Raw genomic sequence first — 22,100 nt, forward strand, 5'->3', positions numbered from 1 at the left:
TTGTACCCATCAAATATTTCATTCCCATTACTAGTAATCTGAACATACTTTAATTGTTATTCTACAACAAGCAAATTTAATAGGGACATTACAAACACCCTTTGAACAAAATTTTCTACCTACATTTAACATGGCAAAAACCATGCAGCAATGAAATGCAGATATTCTCACCCTTCAGGGCCCTATCTCAAGTTGGTGTGGATGTAAGCAAGTAAAATATATTGAACATTTTGAGGCTGAAATCTAAACAACAACAAAAAAAAAAAAAAAAAAAAGACAGAATATTCACTATCATAAAGTCAATTGCATGACTCTAATCAGAAACAGAAGTTCAGGGCAGGTACACAAACAACACTTTGATGTATATGAAGACATAATGCTGAAAATTCAGACCACACCAGCAAAATTGAAGGTCCCTTCTGCAACATTGAAACATGTTTATTGATACAAGACTAAGCACAGAATTTTGCAGCATAAATCTCATGAGAAGTTGCTAAACATATTCTGACAACAATCTAGCAAATCCATTTATGTACGCCTATGTTTTGTTTGTGTCTTTCCCATTATTCTGGGGATTAAGCTCATTGTCATCAAAATATTCTTCAAAAAATTCTTCATCACTATCCTCCTCATGATCATCATAATACTCTTCATCCTCGTCATCCTTACCATTTTGAAGAAAAATTGATTCATCATTTGGTTGCTGACCTCTTAAACTTTCTTGAATTCGATCACATATGGCAGTCCCCTGAAATATACCCATGCAGTGACAAGCAACAGAGAAAAAAGTTTAAAAGCTATAGGTATTAATTATCTTGCATAATGAAAGTCACATAATTTTCTGCGTAAATTAGCTCACCATCTTATGGCAACCTTCTTCAAACATTTCTAGAAATCCAGCAACCATACGATCAGCATTTTCCACCCACTCATTCCGATGCATACCAGCATTCTTTGCAACAGTTTGGATCTAGATGAACAAAAAAGATGTGTACAACGATCAAAATTCCAATCCACTGCAGGTAATTTTAAAATGCATGGTGCCATAAATTATAGTTGCGAGTGAATGTTCATAGCCTACTGCACAAATATTTGAGGTCCTTAAGTTTTGATAATCTACTTTCTCAACAAGAATCTCGACGATTCACTGTTGTTTCACCCTTAAACATTGCCTTCATATATACTGCCAAACAAAGTTAAAATTATGGCTACCTTATATGGTAGTACCCATGCATCCTACTCCTTCTCACGATCTACATTTAGCAAAGTGAGTGTCTCCACTTCTATATTCATTGGGTATTTGGGTCATTTACCCACTCTTTTATTTACCCCACAAAATTTTACAGCTCATGGGATGCGAACAAAAAAGGATCATTAAAATTGTTTAGCGTTAACAGTTCCTTAAACAAACATTGCAAGAAAAATACAAATGTAAGTTTGACGGCAAGAGAAGCGCAAAGAACCTAATAGTTGAACTTGTGGAAGAGCTACTGCTCCATCAAAGTAATAAATAGGGAAGAGAAGCGAAGTGCTAGAGTGCATCACTTCTACTTCTCTGCCACAGCTAGAACTACCATTCTATGATCTTTTTTCACTTCACAACCTCTTCCCTTGCCCCGTCCCCAAGTGCATGCACAGTGAACTATACAACTTAGTCAAATGATATGGCATATAATAAATTATAGACCTTTTACACCAACCTTTTCTTGCTGTTCTCTTACTTTCTCCTGCAAAGTTTTCAGTCTCCTATTCACGCGCAATCGCTTTTCCTGTTCATTTTAAATACCAACACGGAAAAACATAAGCTCCTCCTCAAATGGTAGACAATATTAAGGGCAATATAAGAGTAAACAATTCACTCAATCACGTATCATATAACAAGATATCAACGAGATATAAACCAAAATCACACCTTAACATAGCTCACACCAAGGTCTTTTCTTGAGTACCCACGATCCAAGTTACGCAGCACATACTGGTTATAGTCTTTGACAATCCTCATTATTATATCTGATGTAGATATACCTTCAGTCCGTTGAGTTTCCTTAAATCTTCCAACTGCCTTAACCTGCATCGAAATCATACAACACATTATATATGCAGTCCCAATGAAATTTAAAAGAAAATTAAGGAAAATAGATAATGAAAATTACTGATACATACAAATTCATAAACATCATTTGCAGCACCACTTGTATCAGCATATCTGTCAACATTTCATTGCAAAAACCAAGGCATTAGCTACATAATGCATTCAAATGCTTAAACAGCGTGCCAATAAAATAGAAATCATGGGTACAAACTCAATTAGTACCTAAGAACTAAGAGTTAGGGAGTTGCAACAAGAAATGGATATTCTTATGTAAATTCTCGTATGATTCTGTCATGTAAAAATTGTGTCTATCATTCTATCCATAGACATTAAATAAGCAGGATCTTCTAAAAACGTATTAATACAATTTTTTCGTTCGGCAATGTGAATGTCATGTAAAATCTATGATTTAAAGGAAATACATTGTTGGTGTAAACCAATTTTATACTAACATCAAATCAAAATCTACTATTTTACCCGACTCGTGTAACTACATTTTAAAACTGATGATTTGACGTGGCATAATAGAACACTCTCATTAGATGTCGGTGTAAAACTAAGTTGCACTGTGGCAGTGTACTTTATGCCCTTTAAACTAAAAAATACAGCCTAAGAAGATATCCATTTCAATTGTTGTTATACCATACATGGCAGGATAAGTTGAAAAGCATTCGGCATACGTTTCACTATTAATGTTTCCAAAATTTACTAAAATACACCTAACACACTCGTTTACGTCAAAATTATTTTCCAATTTTCAAATATAACTTTTACTTTATAAACTTCATATCTTTCCATGAATAACTCATATTAAAGCCCGGACAAAGGTACTTATATTAATGAATTGAATTGGAATAAAGGTACAATTCTAAAACTACTTATAAACTCTAAAGCACGGACACAGACACGTCAACAACTATAATAACCTTTAAGCAAATGACATCATTCAATGTAATTACGTATGTCATTGTCGTGATGGACACGTCTTCAATCAGAAGTGTTAGTAATGCAAAGCTTATAAATATACAAAAACGAAATGGAATCTTACGGAAGAGAATCATGAGCAACAAAGTCAATATTATTTTTATCAAGAAACTCTTGATTAATAACCCAAGGTGCATCAGGTATCACTTCATCCACCCATCTACACACCCAAAAAAAATATATATACATCAATTAGTTCCAATTACATTAACAAAAAAACGCAAACACAAACACAAAAAACGCTGTAACAACAATATTACATACTTGCAGTGACGAAGAGACTCATAACGTTCATCTTCAGTCATAACCGTTTTGCCTTTATACTTATGTGTCACCGCATCGCTGCAGCATCCAACAAGAAGATACGTATTCGGAAATCTACAATTCCATAAAAAAAAAGTGATTATATAAAATAATCGATTAATTGAGGGATAATTAAGTAGAGAATGAAGAGTAATGGAGATTACGATTTTTTGGCTTGTTCAAGAGAACGAGCGTGGCCGAAGTGAAAGAGATCGTAGATTCCATCGGCGTAGACACGAACGGGGCGGTCTTCAGGCGGAGGGAGGTGAGGGATGGTGGATGATGACGTCATGTTTCCGATCCCGATTGATTGATCGGTTTTTGTTCGGTGTTTTTTGCTTTTTCTAATTTTCTTACGCGAGTTTGTGATTCCGCGTTGTTTCCGCTTTTTTATTTATTTTTAAATTTTTGCGATACCGTTTATTTTCCTTGCCTTAAATTGAAACACTAGTTGCTTTCATAAAAAAATATGTGTGGTACTAGGAATATTCCTCAAATTTCTAGCTGTGTCTATGACGTGTGAAACTTTTTGTGATTCTTTGTTTGGTAATCAAAAGTTCATGTGAGTTAGCTTTGGGATTCACCAACTTGAGACAGCCGACCTCAAGTTTAAAGAACATTTATTTATAAAAGTATTTTCAAATCATTTATCAAAGAGATGATCACATCGACAACTTAATTAAACTAAATAAATTAGATTGAAATACAAACGTTAGAACAATGTTGCAAGTGGCTATTTGTTTGCCTATGGATACAAGCTAGATTGTAGCTTGTATTAGAGGAGATAAAAGATCTACAACTAGGCAACATGGTATCTATTTGTTCTCATAGTAATCAAGATTTAATACGACATTATAAACCATTTGACAATCACTCTTAGAATTGACTTGCTCTAAGTCGTAGTTTGTAGAAATCTGGATGTATGTTGTGGTGATGTAGCCTCACACTCGGTCACTCAGCCAAAATTAGTGAAAAACCATGGAGTGGGCTTTGACAAGAGGACTCAAGTTTTCAAGAAAACAAATATCAATACCAAATTTCTCTTCGGTTGAATAGAGAGCACAATCAACATTTCATTTCAACCAATTTTGGTTAGGTTTCCTCCAGAATAAAATTTGCACGGGTATATGTTAGAATTCTTATGAGCGTGGTTGCAAAACATGTAGTCTCAAAACGTGTCAAGCACAGGGTTGATTGTCATTGATACATCAACCAGTCTCTGCTCCTAAAGGCAAGTTTAACAATTGATCTATAACACATAACACATTTGATTTAACATTGGATGTCTCGGTTGTGCAGGTTGAATCTAGTAGAGAGGCAGCAACAAAGTAATCTTCAACAAAAATGTTTAATCTCCATGGTCTTTGTGGATAGTTATCTTGTCCCATCTTAGCCAATTCATACAATGACCACCATTTGTGTTTGAACCCCAATAAATTGGCAAGGAATTTGGAAAGAATTTTGTAGATGACATTACAATGAGAGACGTGGTGGATATCCCTCATGATTTATGGATGGTGTGGTATCATTGAGGTTGTCAGGAAAACGAGCCTCTTCCAACCAAATACAAGAAGAATAAAAAAATCCTCCTCCAATTAAAGGCCATAATTTGCGATAAAAAACTAGGTTAAGGTCGTCTGGTCTCGGAGACTTGTCAAGGTGCATAAACTAAGTTGCCCAATGGAATTCCTCTTCAATAAAAGGTGAAGTGAGAGCATCATTATCCATATCGTATATATAGTGTGGTAAGACATCAATGATGGGGCGTGATACCATTGTTTGACATGTAGCGATTTTGAAAATAATTAAGATTGGACAATGTTTCACAAATCAGTCTGATCCTTCACCATAACGTTGTTATTACCACACAACTTTTTGATGAAGTTCCTCTTCCATCTTGCACTAGGCGAAGCATGAACTTTTTTACTATTCTTGTCTACATCTTTGAGACAAAAGACTTTGCATTATTGTTTCCAGTAATTGTCTTCTTGTAACAAAACACATGACAACTTATTTTACTCACCAATAATTACGATATCTTATTGATGATCATTGCTTCCTTGAATCGCTTCTAACTCACGCCCACAAAAAATTGAAGCATTTTATTTACTTGAAGCCTCCATATCCTCAACATAATATGCAAGATTTTGCAAGATGCTATTAGAACGATAATATGGTTAGTTTGCTTCAACCATATTGGCTAAGCTTTGATCGAGAATCCAAGAATTCTCAAAGCGAAATGGTCATTTTGGTTTAATATGATTTCTTGCTCGAGCAGTAGGTGGAGAGGAGAGTGATCTTAAGTGGCCTCCACAAGGTTTAGTAGTCTATCAGAGGGGAAAAGAGAAGTCTAAGACGATGAATGATATGCGATCAAGATGTTATCCCACCGCATGTAGTGATGGAAATGAATTGAGTCAACTCAAACATAGTTTGAAACTCGATTCAACAATTACCTCGTTGAACGTGGTTCATGAATTACTTTGCCTTCCTCTGAATTATTTTGGTCAGATACTATCCCTGATTTCATTAGGGGAGAGTATACTAGGAATAGGTTGTGAATGCCCAATTTCAGATTTAACACCTTTTGAAAAGGTTTTGGTATAGTCCCCCTTTTCTTTTCTTGTACTCTTTTTTTGGTTATATATTGAATGATGCTCTTTGCATCAGTTTAAAAAAAAAAAAAAAAAGAACCCAATGAGCTGAAATTAAGTTAAAAATTAAGTTTGTTAACTAAATGAGCTAAACATAAACTTATATATAGTTTGACTCTCTTCGTTTATGAGTTGTCTCGATTATGTGTGTGTGGATATGAAAAAGTTTTTGAGGATTTCTCAATTCTAATTGTAGAATTATGTTGGATTTTGTCTCTGTTACATGTACAATTTTTAGTTTTTTTTTTAATTTTTTTATATATATTATAGCTTTTTGTTTTTGTTTTTAGGGCTTGTTACTTAATACCATATATGCTATTCTCTTAGAAAAAATATACAATATATGCCACTACATAACGATGGTGTTATTTGTTGACTATTTTAGAAAACTTTAGATATTTAAAACTACGGTCAATATATAACAATTGTTACTACAAATATAAAGTATTTCTTTTTTGTTACTATAATGTAAAGTATTTTTTTTATTTGTGTTACCTGAGATCTTCTTGGAAGAGTTTCTTAAATCATAATGGATTTCCATCTTCCATTTAACGATAGAAACAAATGAATTTTAATTCATTATTAAAAAGAAAAATTAAGATCTTTTTTTTTTGTGATGGCCGGGGTTTGAACCCCGAACATTGCATAAATTATGTATTGTCCATAACAACTGAGTTAAGCTCACGAGGACAGAAAAATTAAGATCTAACAACAAGACTTCAGTGTGATGAAACATTTAGATTTTATGTCATTCTTGTTGCTTTATAGTATTGTCCTTCTGGTCACCCATATTCTTTCTAATGTGATTACAACATGATACAAAACTCCAATAATTTTTAATGTTGAGAGCCTGACTTTGATTAACAGAGTTGTTTATATGAATCTTGTCAGTTTTTTTTTTACTAAAACAAACTCAATGCGTTTAATTCAAAATAGTGTTTGCGATACAAGGAAGATTGAAATTAAACTCTTGAAGACTAGTCATTGGTTGAACGAAATTTACTTGTATTTTTATAAATAAATAAACAAAAATACAGAGAAGAAATCAAGTGCATGTGAGGTATATGAGAAAAATTTGGACTTAGTAAACAAATAAAAGTAACAAGAAAGAATACTACACCGTACATGGCTTGAATTGATCCCAACTTGGCGTCTAAAATTCCATCATTTGGATATATAATACTTTGCTTTGAAAGCTTTGGAAATAATAGTATCTTGGTTTGTTAGTAATTTCCAAACTTACTTCCTTAATATAGCCAAATTGAAACCATAAAAGTGTCGAAGTCTGGTGCCTCTATGTTATTTCCAGACGATAAGCTTATCCCAAATCCTCTAGTTAATGCCATTCCAACCCGCTTTATTTGAACCCCACCAAAATGAATTGATCATTTTCTCCATTTTTTCACCTAGCGTTACTAGCAACAAAGTTAAACTTACACAATAAGTTGGGATTGCTTGTGCAACTTATTTAACCAAGACCTATATTCCTGCCTCAGATAACCTTTTCCATGACCATTCATGTATCTTTCTCCACGCCTAATCTTTCAAGTAATCAAACATCGCCTTCTTTTTGGCTTAATTGCATGTTTGATCCCTTATGTTTATATTAGGTTTCAAGTTGGTCCCTTATGTTTTAAAAATTTCAAGTTGGTCCAAAACGTTACACACGTTGAAATAAATTAGTCCTTATAACGACATGATATTGAGTTTAATAAAACAAAAAAAATAAAAAATGTTTTAAAATTGATTTTTTAAATAAGTTAAATTTCATCACTCATATTATCAGCCCGAATCTCTAAACGGTCAAGTGATGGAAGGGACTAACTTATTCTAAGGTGAGTAACGTTTTGGACCAACTTGAAACTTTTAAAACATAAGGGATCAACTTGAAACTTTTAAAACATAAGGGACCAATTCTAAACCTAAAATAAACATGAGGGACCAAACATGCAATTAAGCCATTCTTTTTATAGCACATCATAGAAGGCATACCCACATATTTACCATTACACGTGCACTGTATGACTTTTAAGATAACATTTATTTTTTCCAAAGATAGCATTTATACCTATAGAAAGATTAAGTGAGCATTAGTACTCTGGGAAGGCTGTGACAAACTCATTGTAAACCTACCGAGGATAAGAAACTACATGTTGTAAGATCAAGAGTGATCTAAGGTGTAGGCGTGCATTATAGAAGGTTCTCTAAGCACTATAGTAAGATCTCACTGTTGTGAGGACTATACTAACTTATATTGGGTGAACCGTAATACTTCTTGTGTATGATCTCTCTAACTCTTCTATTTACTTTAAGTGTATACAAATCACACCACACATACACTTGAGTACTTTTGTTTAAGAATATTTATTTTACTAGTGTATTGTTTTCCAAGTTTAACTTGAGAAATGTTTTTACTAAGTGCCGTATAAATTTAAAAAGGGGCATAATTAAAATCCATTTTTCTTGTGACCATTATTTTCACTTCATGTTCAAGGGTTGACATGCATTCACCATAACTCAAATTCTCGTGTATGATTTCTAGATACCCATTGTGTTATTCGCATCATACTATAGGAACTCTCCTGTGTAGGGGTGGGCAAAAAGAACCATGAACCGAACCGAACCGCACGAACCGAACCGAAAATAACCGAACCATTATAATGGTTCACGAACCGAACCGTTAATTTATTAACAGTTCTTGAACCATAACCGAACCATCTTGAACCGAACCGAACCGTTTGAACCGAACCAAACCACTTGAACTGTGTTTTTTTTTTTTAAGGAAACCACTTGAACTCTTTGTTGGATCTTTCCAAAAAAACAACTTATTTAAAATACTCCCTCCGTTTAAAAATGAGTGTCGCTTTAGCCAAAAAAATTTGTTTCAAAATGAATGTCATTTTCGATTTCCAATACAACTTTAATTTTTTTTCTTCCAACTTTACCCTCAATAAATACTCTAACTTTTCTCTTTCACAATTTTCAATGCAACTTTAATTTTATAAAGTTGATAAGTGCTAAAAAGTGTTATTTTCATGTTATATTTCATACACTTTTTGTTACTTGTTTTACAAGATATCGAAGGAAAAGCCGAGAAATAAGCGTTAAATGCCTTATTACGCTTTACTTATCATTACTCTATCCTTTTGTGCAGGAATTAGCCCAAGACATTGATCAAAGAAGCAAAATCATGAAAAAGTACTGTTTGGGCAGAAGCTGTCCATGGAGGCATGTAGCTCGCAACCAAACTCGCAACTGCGAGTGCCTGTTGCGAGTAGCTCGCAAATGCGAGCTCCCTTGCTCGCACCTGCGAGTAAGGGCGGTTTGCCCAGATACGCCAATAGCGTATCTCTCTGGAATCCTTTGAAATTCTCAACTCGCATCTGCGAGTGGTGTAGCTCGCAGCTGCGACCTCAGGCAGGGCAGACCTCTATAAATAGCCCACTTGCTATTCCTTGAAGATATTATGTTGGGATTTTCTTAGATATTTTGAGATCCTTTTTCTCTTAGGTTTTAGTTTAGATATTTTCATAGAGAGAAGTAAGGTAGTTCTTCATAGAGTGAGATTGGTTTTGGAAGTTGGATCTTAATACTTTGTTGAGACATCACAAGTGTAATGAATCCTTCCTTTTCAATCCATCCTTGCATGGCTTCCATGATGATGTGTAGCTAAATACCCTTTGTTGGGATGAGAGGTGCTTGATCTTTGCTTAACATGTAATCTTTTGATCTTGCAAAATATGTTTCTAGCAATTTATATTCAATATTGTTGTTATTCTTGTGTTAATGCTTTCAATGAGATTCAAAGATGATTTGGACACAAACTCTTGAATCTTGAGCTAGAATAGCAATATATCTTAGGTTAACTTACTTGACATCTTTGTTAATCTTGTGATAATCACCATAATCAAGAGCTAAATGCTTTCGTATAACTCAACCAGGCTGGACACGGTCGATTAGGTTATTCGATCGACTTTGTTATCGTTTAAGGAATTTGGACACGAATGTTTAAACGATAACTTAGAAATAATTATATCACTTTGGACACGAAGGGTAGTTTAGAATTGATTGTGATAATGTTGCTTATGAAGCTAGAATTCGTATGGATCATTAGGTTACGTGTGACGCTTGGTTAAGGAACGCTACTCCTAACAAGTTTCAATCCTTATTTATCTCATCTTTTACTTTTTGCAAATTAGTTTAGATAATCACATTTCATTTCAAACAAACAAGTACTCTTAATACTTGGAATGATAGTCGATGTTAAACTGTCATTGATAACGCACTATTCCCTGTGGAGACGATACAAAAATACTTACCTCGTTTGATGCAAAAATAAACTTACATCAAAATGGCGCCGCTGCCGGGGAATGGTGTTTAGTTATTATAGATAGAACGATTGATTTATCGTTTTAAGTATTTGTATATAATCCGTAAATAGTTTTCTTTATTTGATCGTTGTTTGTGCTAACCCCTTGTTGATAAACAAAGAAAAGTTTCTTGTTAGTTGTTTCCGTTTTAGGATCACCACCTAGCCAAAATCATGGCTGATCATGGTTACTTCAACTTCTATACTCCACCCGAGTATGAATCCTATCCTCAGTATCAGCAACATTCTTATGAAGATGAGAGATACAAGGTGATTGAAAATACTTTGAATGTCTTCATGCAACAATCCATGATAAACATGCAAGATACCAACCAAAGATTGAAGACTTTATCACTTCAAATTGGGTTGATTCAAGCACAAATCATGGATAATCAAGCCAACAATCAATCCACTCTTAGAGAACAAGAAAATAATCCAAACATGTTAGAGAGAGTCGGAGAGATTGTTGAAGAAATTGTTGTTCAAAATGAGGTAGTTACAATTGTTGATGTTGAAGAAGCAACGGTGGTTGAGAAAAAGGAACGGTTACTAATCAAGGAAGATTTAATGGTAACAAGAGGGAAGAAGATGAACAAGGCAGAAATCGATCGATTCATTGATGAAATTAACGCCTTGTTCAATAAACCAAAGCTAGGGAGGCCATGGACTCCAAATCTTTTGTTCCTAAAGTTCATGGAATTCCTACCAAAACGTAGGGTTTCAAAAGATGATGTGATTTCCGTTTCATTTTGGCCGCCCTAACGAAAAAGGCGTCGAGCTAACGACGTTAAACAAGCGCTTGTTGGGAGGCAACCCAATTTTGTAAGTCTATTTATTGTTTTTAATGCATAATTAGATATTAGAGTCATGTGCATGCATTACACCATCCAAAAACAGAATTCAAACAGAGAGCAAAAGTTTGAACCAAAAGAACTCGCAACTGCGAGTAAACATCTCGCAACTGCGAGCTAAATAGCCTTTGACCAAGTTGACTGCCAATTCACTCGCATCTGCGAGTAAAACTGCTCGCATCTGCGGGTATGCGCAGTTTAGGCAGTTACAGATTCCCATTAACTCTCATTAACCACCCTTTACCCACTTTCCCTTATCAGTTTCGTTTTTGTTTCTCTCTCATCAACCAAATCAAAAAAAAAAATTTCTTTCTCAATTTTGGGTGAACAAACGTGAATCACAAACCCTAGGAGTTCAACACAAGTCCAAACCAAGTCAATCTACCTTCAATTTCATTGCATTTCGCATCTCTGCATTTTGATTGCTACTCATTCAGGTTTGGTAATCTCTTCTGAAACTTTAGTTCTTAATAGTTATTCAAAACACTAGGGTAGAAAATTTTCTGTTGATTCTAATCCTGACAAATTGCTACCCATATGACTGAGATGGGGCCAACTCATGCAATGATTCATAATCTTTTCCATTTACATCCACAATTTTGGATTCCCTTTTTTGTAAAAATTTTTCAAATAAAATTAGGGTTAAGTGGACCACATTCGAATTTATTGTTTAAATGCATGATTTTTCTCTTCTCTTTGTCAATACTAGGGTCAAAAATGCTTTGTGTAGGGTTAGAAAACCATGCCATTGAGAAAATTTTGAAAGGATTGAGTTTTGCCATTTTCTGGGCAACTCGCATCTGCGAGTGAATCAGCTCGCATCTGCGAGTTTCATCATTAGCTCGCAATTGCGAGTGCTTCTGCTCGCATCTGCGAGTTGCAGCAGAACTTGCTGCATGTTTCTGTGATTCAACCTGTAATTTGTGTAATTTTATTCCATACTGGTATTAATTGTATATTCCATTGTGGTGTGGTATTTTTCTGGTTGTTTTGCAGGCATGGCATCTAAGAGAGTTAACTCCGGTAAACGAAAGCAAGGTGAAACATCCGAACCCCAACCCCCACTTAGAAACCAGTCTTATGATCAAGAGAGATTTAGGACTAGGTACCACCAAAATAGGTACAACACCTTGCTTAAACAGTCCTTATGGACTGAAAGAGTTGTTCGAATAAAACCCGAGGGACCTTATGGCCACTTTCACAAACTTTTCCTTGACCAAGGGTGGACTAGACTCCTAAACCCTATAACCAACATCAACGAAGAGTTGGTTCGTGAGTTCTATGCCAATGCTCTTCCTCAAAACCCCCAAACCGATCCATTCACTTTTCAAACTTTTGTGAGGGGTAGGACTATCAAGTTTGACCGTGATGCCATTAACACATTCCTAGGAAATCCTTTTGACCTAGATGTGGAAACTGAGAATGGGATTGATGACTTTCACAACAAGCAAAACCTAGGTCATTTTCTCCTTGACGAGCAACACGAAAAAATTAAAAAGTTCATTATGCTAGAGGGGGAAAACTATGACAAGAGTGGTGCGGGTAGAGAACACATTGCTCAATATAAGAAGATGACACCGCCAGCCAAACTGATGTTTAGATTTATCCTCCATAATGTCAAGCCTAATAGTCATATGCTTGATTGCACCATTGATGTCTGCCCTTTAATCTTTTACATTCTTAAAGGCATCAAGGTGGATATAGCACGCACTATTGCTTGGCAGCTGAGAAAGGTGGTGCTCCAAGGCCATGGGGAACCAAAAACCCGTCTCTCATTTCCGGGGTTAATCATGGGGTTGATCAAAGACACCCACATGCGGATGCCCACTGATTATCATGAAATCATAAAAAACCCCATTGATGATGCCTTCATTACCCGTTACATCATGGGTGAATCGAAAAAGGGTAAGGGTAAGAAAGGTACTGGAGCTTCCTCATCATCACACCAACCTCAAGCTCCAACATCAGCTGATGATTTCTCACGCATGGACCCAGCCCAGAGGCAGTGCTTTACTTACACATGGGACTACCTCGATGCTAACAAGAGGGCGATGACTTCATTGCATGATTCTTTGTACCGGATGCAGCTACATGCCGGTTACCCGCAGTTAGCAGACCATCAGGTTCCTTTGCCAGAGGCTTTTCAGGCTTATTGTGCTTGGCCTGGGGACAGGCCATTTGTCTATGGAGGGGGTGGTTCTTCAGATATGCATGTTGATGATCTAGGTGGTGATAATGAGCAGGATGATCCAGAGATGGTCCACAGTGCTACTTCAACCCCCCATGGGTCTGATGATGATGGCATGCAGTCTTGAGGAGGAAGAAAAGACTTGAAAGCTAGTTCTTTTTGAATGATTTTTTTTATATATCAAGCTTTCAGTCAATTCTTGCTGTCTTCCTTAGTTGTTATTTCTTTTCTCTTTTGCTACTTTGTGAACAATATTCTGTTGGTTTTTATTTTAGCACATGTACTCGTATTTTGCTACTTTGTTAAGTATCTCGGTTATTGATGTTTGGTAACTTTTATTTCGTTTTAATTAGTATTATTAAGTTCGTATTTATATTAGTATGGTTTAATTTTATTTTGTAGAATAATAATGTGTTAGCATGTTTCGAGTACTTCATTTGGTTTTAATTTAAAAAAAAATTGTGGAAGTTTCTTGCGTATCACTTTTGCTTAATTTCAAATCTCAGATGATTGATAACAATTCATAGTTGTGATTAAAGCGCAAAGCCAAGGTACAAGTTTCCAGTTTTTCTAGGTTTTTACTCGAATATGGAACGAGTACTTTGCGTAAATTTCATTTCATTTAGTTCTTTACAATAATTTATTTATTTGTGAACCACGTAGTACTAGCTTAAAGTGAGGAAACCTCAAATATTTGTACATATGCAAGGAGACCGGCTTTCATTGTTTAACTCGTTTGTGTTATGTTAAATCCAATAATTGTTTTAAATTGTGTGAAGGCATGGAAGTGATCAAGGCACCTTTTTGTTTATGAGTGAAACTTACTTGACCACAAATAGCCTACCTTGTGAGAAGAGCGAGTACTTGCTAACCCACTTGAGCCAAATGAATCGGAGTCATCAATTATGAACTGTCAATTCATAAGCACAATGCTTGATGAAGTTGCCTTTAAATTTTTCAAAATTCAGTTCATTCTTGACGCACTTTAGGACTCTGATATGTTTTTAATTATTGAACCCTCAAATTTCAATGTTATTTGTCCCTTTTGCCTTAGAGTAGAGGAACATTCAATTAGGGTATTTGATTGATTCAAGTTGGGGAGAGAAGGTAGATGTAAATCTTATGTCAAGTACTATGGTGTAAATTTATCTTTGATCAAGACAACATGTTGTTGTAAATACAAAAAAGAAAAGAAAAGCAATGTGTACATGAAAAGAAAAAGAGAAAAAGAAAGAAAAATCCAAAAAGAAAATAAGTTGTCAAGATCAAAGTGCCTCATGTTTAAGCACCAAGGGTTTGTAATGATTGGTAGGAAAGATTGTGAATTTTAATGGTTGATACAAGGAATGCTCCTCTTTGATAGGCTTTTTGATTTCAATTGCCCCACATATGACATTTCTTTTGTAGCCAAGCCAAGTTATAACCATCAAAGACCTTTTGATCCATGTTTTTATGCCTTTTGAAACGATTTTTGGATGGACACATAACTTGATTGGAATGTTAACTTGATTGCCGGATGTGTGTTCATAACCCTCATTCATTTGATTTCAATTGTTTATCTACTTTCATAGAAGTGTGTTAGGTGTGGTTCGTAAATAAATATATTATTGTTTTGAAATGTTTGACATGAACTTTGTACTTAGGACTCATCTCATGTTAGTAGTAGAATTTTAGATTAGTTGGAAACTTAGACTTGCCCGCGCATTCACTTTTAAATCATTCATCTGAAGATGTTTTCAAAGCCTTTTGTACTTGTGTCTTGTTATTAACTTGTTTGATTTTCATTTTGTTTGAGGACAAACAAAGAGTTAAGTTGGGGAGAGTTTGATAAGTGCTAAAAAGTGTTATTTTCATGTTATATTTCATACACTTTTTGTTACTTGTTTTACAAGATATCGAAGGAAAAGCCGAGAAATAAGCGTTAAATGCCTTATTACGCTTTACTTATCATTACTCTATCCTTTTGTGCAGGAATTAGCCCAAGACATTGATCAAAGAAGCAAAATCATGAAAAAGTACTGTTTGGGCAGAAGCTGTCCATGGAGGCATGTAGCTCGCAACCAAACTCGCAACTGCGAGTGCCTGTTGCGAGTAGCTCGCAAATGCGAGCTCCCTTGCTCGCACCTGCGAGTAAGGGCGGTTTGCCCAGATACGCCAATAGCGTATCTCTCTGGAATCCTTTGAAATTCTCAACTCGCATCTGCGAGTGGTGTAGCTCGCAGCTGCGACCTCAGGCAGGGCAGACCTCTATAAATAGCCCACTTGCTATTCCTTGAAGATATTATGTTGGGATTTTCTTAGATATTTTGAGATCCTTTTTCTCTTAGGTTTTAGTTTAGATATTTTCATAGAGAGAAGTAAGGTAGTTCTTCATAGAGTGAGATTGGTTTTGGAAGTTGGATCTTAATACTTTGTTGAGACATCACAAGTGTAATGAATCCTTCCTTTTCAATCCATCCTTGCATGGCTTCCATGATGATGTGTAGCTAAATACCCTTTGTTGGGATGAGAGGTGCTTGATCTTTGCTTAACATGTAATCTTTTGATCTTGCAAAATATGTTTCTAGCAATTTATATTCAATATTGTTGTTATTCTTGTGTTAATGCTTTCAATGAGATTCAAAGATGATTTGGACACAAACTCTTGAATCTTGAGCTAGAATAGCAATATATCTTAGGTTAACTTACTTGACATCTTTGTTAATCTTGTGATAATCACCATAATCAAGAGCTAAATGCTTTCGTATAACTCAACCAGGCTGGACACGGTCGATTAGGTTATTCGATCGACTTTGTTATCGTTTAAGGAATTTGGACACGAATGTTTAAACGATAACTTAGAAATAATTATATCACTTTGGACACGAAGGGTAGTTTAGAATTGATTGTGATAATGTTGCTTATGAAGCTAGAATTCGTATGGATCATTAGGTTACGTGTGACGCTTGGTTAAGGAACGCTACTCCTAACAAGTTTCAATCCTTATTTATCTCATCTTTTACTTTTTGCAAATTAGTTTAGATAATCACATTTCATTTCAAACAAACAAGTACTCTTAATACTTGGAATGATAGTCGATGTTAAACTGTCATTGATAACGCACTATTCCCTGTGGAGACGATACAAAAATACTTACCTCGTTTGATGCGAAAATAAACTTTCATCAAAAGTAAGGGCTGTTTAGTAAAAGCGTTATATCCAATGATTATTTCATTCCATTTCTTAATCTGTGTGCCAAAGCCTAAAGCGACACTCATTTTGAAACGGAGGGAGTAGCTTATTTTAAAAAGCTTATTTTATGCAAAACACCTTATTTTAAAAACAGCTTATTTTATGAAAACAACTTATTTTAAAAAAACAACTTATTCAAAACAGCTTATTCAAAACAGCTTATTTTATGCAAAATAGCTTATTTTAAAAGGCTATTAAATTAATTTAGATTAGCTACATAAAAGTTAACTCAGTAGTTAGTAAGAGCCTCAACTCATTCAAATACTGTAAAAGGTAAACATAGGTTATTTTCCACATGCCAAACATTGTAAATAAAATTGTTATTCATACTCAACTTGTACAGTACCAGACATATAGAATTATTCCCTTTCCAACCTCATCAAGCTTTGTCAAGAAATCATGGTTAAGGGCACGACAAGAAAAGAAACAAAGCTGAGAACAAAATTGTATTCCATGAATGAAATTAAGATATAAATTATCAAACAAATTCTGAGTCTAATATTCATGCAGGTATAATAAAGTATGTGTTAACATAACCTATTGTTTCATAGATCAGAACTGTCATTTAATGTTAACTGCAAATATTGATGGTAAAAACTTGAGACTAAAAACTGGTGGCTTGCATATGCTTTATTATATCCAAATTTATAAATCCTGATTTCTAACTTGTGTTATTGTTTTCAGGGTTAATTATGTTTTTGGTCCCTACAAAATTGCGACCTTGTAACTTTAGTCCTTACTTAATTTTAATAGCATTTTTAATCCCTACAAAAAAAAATTTACTTATAATTTTAGTCCATGCTAAAATAAATTTTGTTTAATTATCCTTAAACTCTTAAATTTTTTAACGATTCTTTTTATACAAGTTTAGAACACTATGAAAGGTTCATTTACTAAAATTTATAATTTTTTAACATGAAATAAATTAAATATGAATTTTTTAAAACGACAAAAGTTTAAGATATAAGTAACAAAAATATGGACGTAGAAATCAAATTTTTGCGATATTTTTTTCGCAGGACCTTTTAATAACGTTCTTAACACGCCTGTAAAAAATTGTTGAAAAACTTAAGAGTTTAAGCATAAATTAAACAAATTTGGATTGAGTAAGGACTAATATTGAGTGCAGATTTTTTTTGTAGGGATTAAAAATGCTATTAAAATTAAGTAAGGACTAAACTTACAAGGTCGCAATTTTGTAGGGACCAAAAACATAATTAACCCTTGTTTTCACCTAATCAAATAATTAATATTTTTCTTGTTTGTTGTTCAGAATAAGTAAAATAGTTTCTAAGATTGGCCAATCAATGGATAACCTTAATTTTGTATCTCTAAGATAAGATTTGAATGTTTAACACTGCAGAAAGAAATTCGTGATTTTATTGGTTTAAAAGAAACTGCTTAGATAAGTCAAATAATATAATTTACTCATTTATCAAAGGTTTACAATCTATCAAAGGTTTACAGTTAGCATCAAGACCTCCAACTCCTCGGGTTCCTAGTGTGTTGGATGGTCTGTTAGCATTAAACTTATTATTTTACTGTGTTTGTGTAATAATAATATTAATAAAAAAAATTATATTCTTAAAAAAAAGTAAATAAAAAATATTTTGCATTTTGGATAAAAAAAACACAATTAAATTCACAAAAGGATAAAAAAAATACATTTCGGTTCAAAATATTGGTTTTGGTTCGGTTCGGTTCATAGGTAAGAAAACGGTTAACCGAACCATAACTTTGGTTCAGTTCGGTTAGCTCCATACCTGAAACGGTTCGGTTCGGTTCGGTAAAGTACTAGTAGGTGCAGCTTGTTAACTTGCACCTACTAGTTATTTACCAAAACACCCATGTTTTTCTATTATAAACAAGTATTATTTATGCTATTTACAAAAATGTCCTTTTAATTAAAATAAAGTTTAATAGAGACAAAAAGGTGTTTTAGTAAAGTACAAGTAGGTGCAACTTGTTAACTTGCACCTTAGTGTTTTTAGGTGGGTGCAAGTTAACAACCCCCTATATATATATAGAGAGAGCTTACATATTATATGCACTAAAAATTACTCCAATGCATTTTAATACATGATATAAGTACGCAAATTGTTTGTGAATATGAAAGAGCGCCTAAATTCATATTTGTTTATACAACTGTTTCAAAACATCTCATGTGTGATACATAGATTGTGTTATACAATGTAACAGAAAAAAAAGTTTGGGTTACACAGGATTTTAGCTAAATATTGTCCTTTATAATATTATTGATGTATGGTAGAGACATGGAGATAAATGATCAATTGATCTTTCAAAAAAAAAAAATGATCAATTGAGTATTGTAGATATACATTATATTGAGAGACAAAATGACTTTTTTTTAGAGGATCGAGAGACAAAATGACTTTTTTTTTTTTGACAAGATTGAGAGACAAAATGATGTTTAGTGGATTTTTTTTGTTAAGTGGATTTGATCTATGGGAGGAAAAAAAAATCTAAAAATAGATTTATTTATATCCTCAATAAAATTGATGTCGCTTGGAAATAAATATAAGATATATATATATATATATATATTGGCCAATACTAGTATTTTTCAATTATTTGAAGTTCATTACAATCAGTTAGTTTATAGTAAAAATATTTTAGAAAGATGATTTTTCATATAAAATCGGTATCCATCATATTAAAAAGATACACCTTTTTAAATAAAAATACATCTCAAAATAGATTTATTATTATATTTATCAAAGATGTTGCTACTTAAAAATCTAAGCATGCATGGATAATCTATTATTAGATCGAGTTTTTTTTTTTTTTTTTTAAGAATATTATTAGGTCGGGTTTGTTAATATAAATTTGATTTTTGAGGAAATTAGTCTAAATTTGATAATGGAGACGATATTGACTAAAACAAATTATTGTCCATTTATTTAAAATAAGAATATTGGGTCTTCGTTATTCGCTAAATATGCATCAACTTACACTTTTGACGAATACCCACTAAATGATGAGGTTATGTATCTTCCTACTAAAATACCCTTGCATACAAACATGTATTGTAACAATGCACATTTTTGACAAATTAATTATGGTTAATTTGATAATTTGCATGATAATTATTTTGAAATTTTTATCAATGACAATATGTCCCTATAAGAACATCGACACATTGGATATAATGGTGAGTGACAGCTAAAAAGTCGAGTTGCATTGTAAAATGAAATTATCACATCGGATAAGACAGTGAGTGACAGCTAAAAAGGTGAGTGGCAACTAAAAAGATGATTGACAGCTAAAAAGGTGAATTGCGTTGTAAAATGAAATTATGTGGGGAGGGAGGGAGAGGGAGGGAGAGAGAGAGAGAGATAGAGAGAGAGAGAGAGAGAGAGAGAGAGAGACGGAGTAAAACTATTGGTTATGCCCATATATAAACTGACGCGGTCTGGAAAAAATTAGGTAAAGGACATCCGTAGAGCGGATAAAATGGTGAGTGACAACTAAAAAGGCGAGTTGCATTTAAAATGAAATTATCTCACAACAAAGAGAGATTGGTGGACTCAAAATATTCGTAGTTATCACCAGATAGACACTGACGTGGTATGAAAAAAAAATCAAGTAAATGACATCCGCATAAACAGATAAAATGGTGAGTGACAACTAAAAAGGCGAGTGATAGCCAAAAAGACGAGTGCCAGATAAAAAGTTCTTACATTGTAAAATGAAATTATGTGACAAAGAAGAGAAAAATTGATGGAGTAAAACTATTGAGTAGCTATGTCAAGATTGAACTTAACGTGGTATGGAAAAAATCATGTAAATGACATCCGCAGAAACAGATAAAATGGTAAGTGACAACTAAAAAGGTGAGTGACAACCAAAAAGATGGATGACAATAAAAAAAGTACCTATATTGTAAAAATAAATTTGATCAATTTTCCCACATATCTTTATGCTAGTGAGTAAGTATCAAGGAGCATGAGACTTCAGTGAAGTTCAAAATTAAAACTGGTGGTAGGTAATTCAACCTACCATCAATGTTATTTTATCTTTATGGATAAAATAACTCACTTGTTAGATTAATTAGCACTAATGATTTTGTGCATTAAAAAGTTAAAAGCATATGGAACAAGTTTTTTATTTTTTGTTGATAGTTTAAATTGTAAATAACATTTTTTTTAGAATATAAGGAATTCCATTTTTTTAACATTAATGTTATTAAAACCCCCTATTTTTATGCTAGTGATTTGATAAAGATAAATAAAAATAAATGATGAAACAAAAATTTATAATATTTTATTAAATTTTTTAATTTATTTTTATTTTATTTGATTATTTTAACAATAACAAACATTTTTATATATAGGTTAAAGAAAATAAAATAAAAAGGGAGAAAAATAAAAAGATTTAATATTTGATTGAGGTCAAAGAAAATAAAATGAATTCCTTATTTTTTATTTTGAAAGAGATGAATTTTTATTTTGTATTGTGATAAAATCAAATGGGTTTTTTCACTAAAAAAGTAAAAATATTACATCGGTCAAAGAAAATTAATGTGATTCCTTGTTTTCTTCCGTTCAAATCAAATTAGATTTTTTACTTATCAAAATAAAATGCTTACACCCCTTCACAATAAACCCCTCAAAAAATGAATACATGGTATTTCAAAAAATAAAATAAAATGAATACATGGTCAAAGAAAATTAAATGGAATTCCTTATATTTTTTGGTAATAAAATTAAATGAGATCTTGACCAAAACAAAATTAAATTAAATGAGATTTTTGACCAAAATTGTAAAAATGGCATTTTGACAAGAAGCCCAATCCATGTTTATTTGAAAAGGAAAATGCTAAAAATTGCCCTAGAAGCATTAGTTAAAAGTAGAAATATTGCATTGGAAAATAGTGAAAAGTGGTGAATTTTACATTTTAAAAATCAAAATATTGTTGAATTCAATGTAAATATAATATTTTTGGTTTCATTAAGAAGTGCCCTAAGGGCACTAGTTAGTATAACCACCGACTAATAATAAGTTAATTAAACCCTACGAAAATAAAATAAAGAAAAATGCTAAAGAGTGCCTTTAGAGCGGTTAACAGGGCACATTTAAAAATGATGTATTGAAAAATTGTGAAAAGTGATAGATTTAACTTTTTTTTTTTTTGAGGAATGATAGATTTAACTTTTTAAAAGTTATAAAATTGCTGAATTCTTTTTTGGTAGTGGCCGGGGTTTGAACCCCGGAGCACCTTGCATATTTTATGCATTGTCCCAACTAGCTGAGCTAAGCTCATGAGGACATAAAATTGCTGAATTCAATACAAACTTATCATTTTTGGTTTCCTTAACTCCTTAAGACACCGGTTAACCCTACAATAAAACCCATTTTCTAGATTCCATGACACCTATAAAACCCCCCTTACCTCATTGTACTTTGC

At 33.3% G+C, this 22,100-nt stretch overlaps 1 protein-coding gene across 1 annotated transcript; it reads right to left on the bottom strand.

Moving 5' to 3' along the window:
• On the bottom strand, positions 1-3,746 carry CCT2 (phosphorylcholine cytidylyltransferase2). The gene is made up of 8 exons (XM_085754311.1): positions 3,544-3,746; positions 3,341-3,454; positions 3,141-3,236; positions 2,164-2,206; positions 1,913-2,068; positions 1,701-1,769; positions 860-970; positions 1-748 (listed from the first exon to the last, which is right to left on the bottom strand). The coding sequence occupies exons 1-8, from the start codon at positions 3,669-3,671 to the stop codon at positions 539-541; spliced, it is 927 nt and encodes a 308-aa protein (XP_085610437.1). The 5' UTR covers positions 3,672-3,746; the 3' UTR covers positions 1-538.
• Positions 3,747-22,100: the final 18,354 nt, after the last annotated feature.

The sequence above is a fragment of the Medicago sativa genome, chromosome 3 (genome assembly GCF_051527215.1).
Source record: "Medicago sativa cultivar Bolivia chromosome 3, Bolivia_mono, whole genome shotgun sequence".
Classification (NCBI taxonomy): Eukaryota; Viridiplantae; Streptophyta; class Magnoliopsida; order Fabales; family Fabaceae; genus Medicago; species Medicago sativa.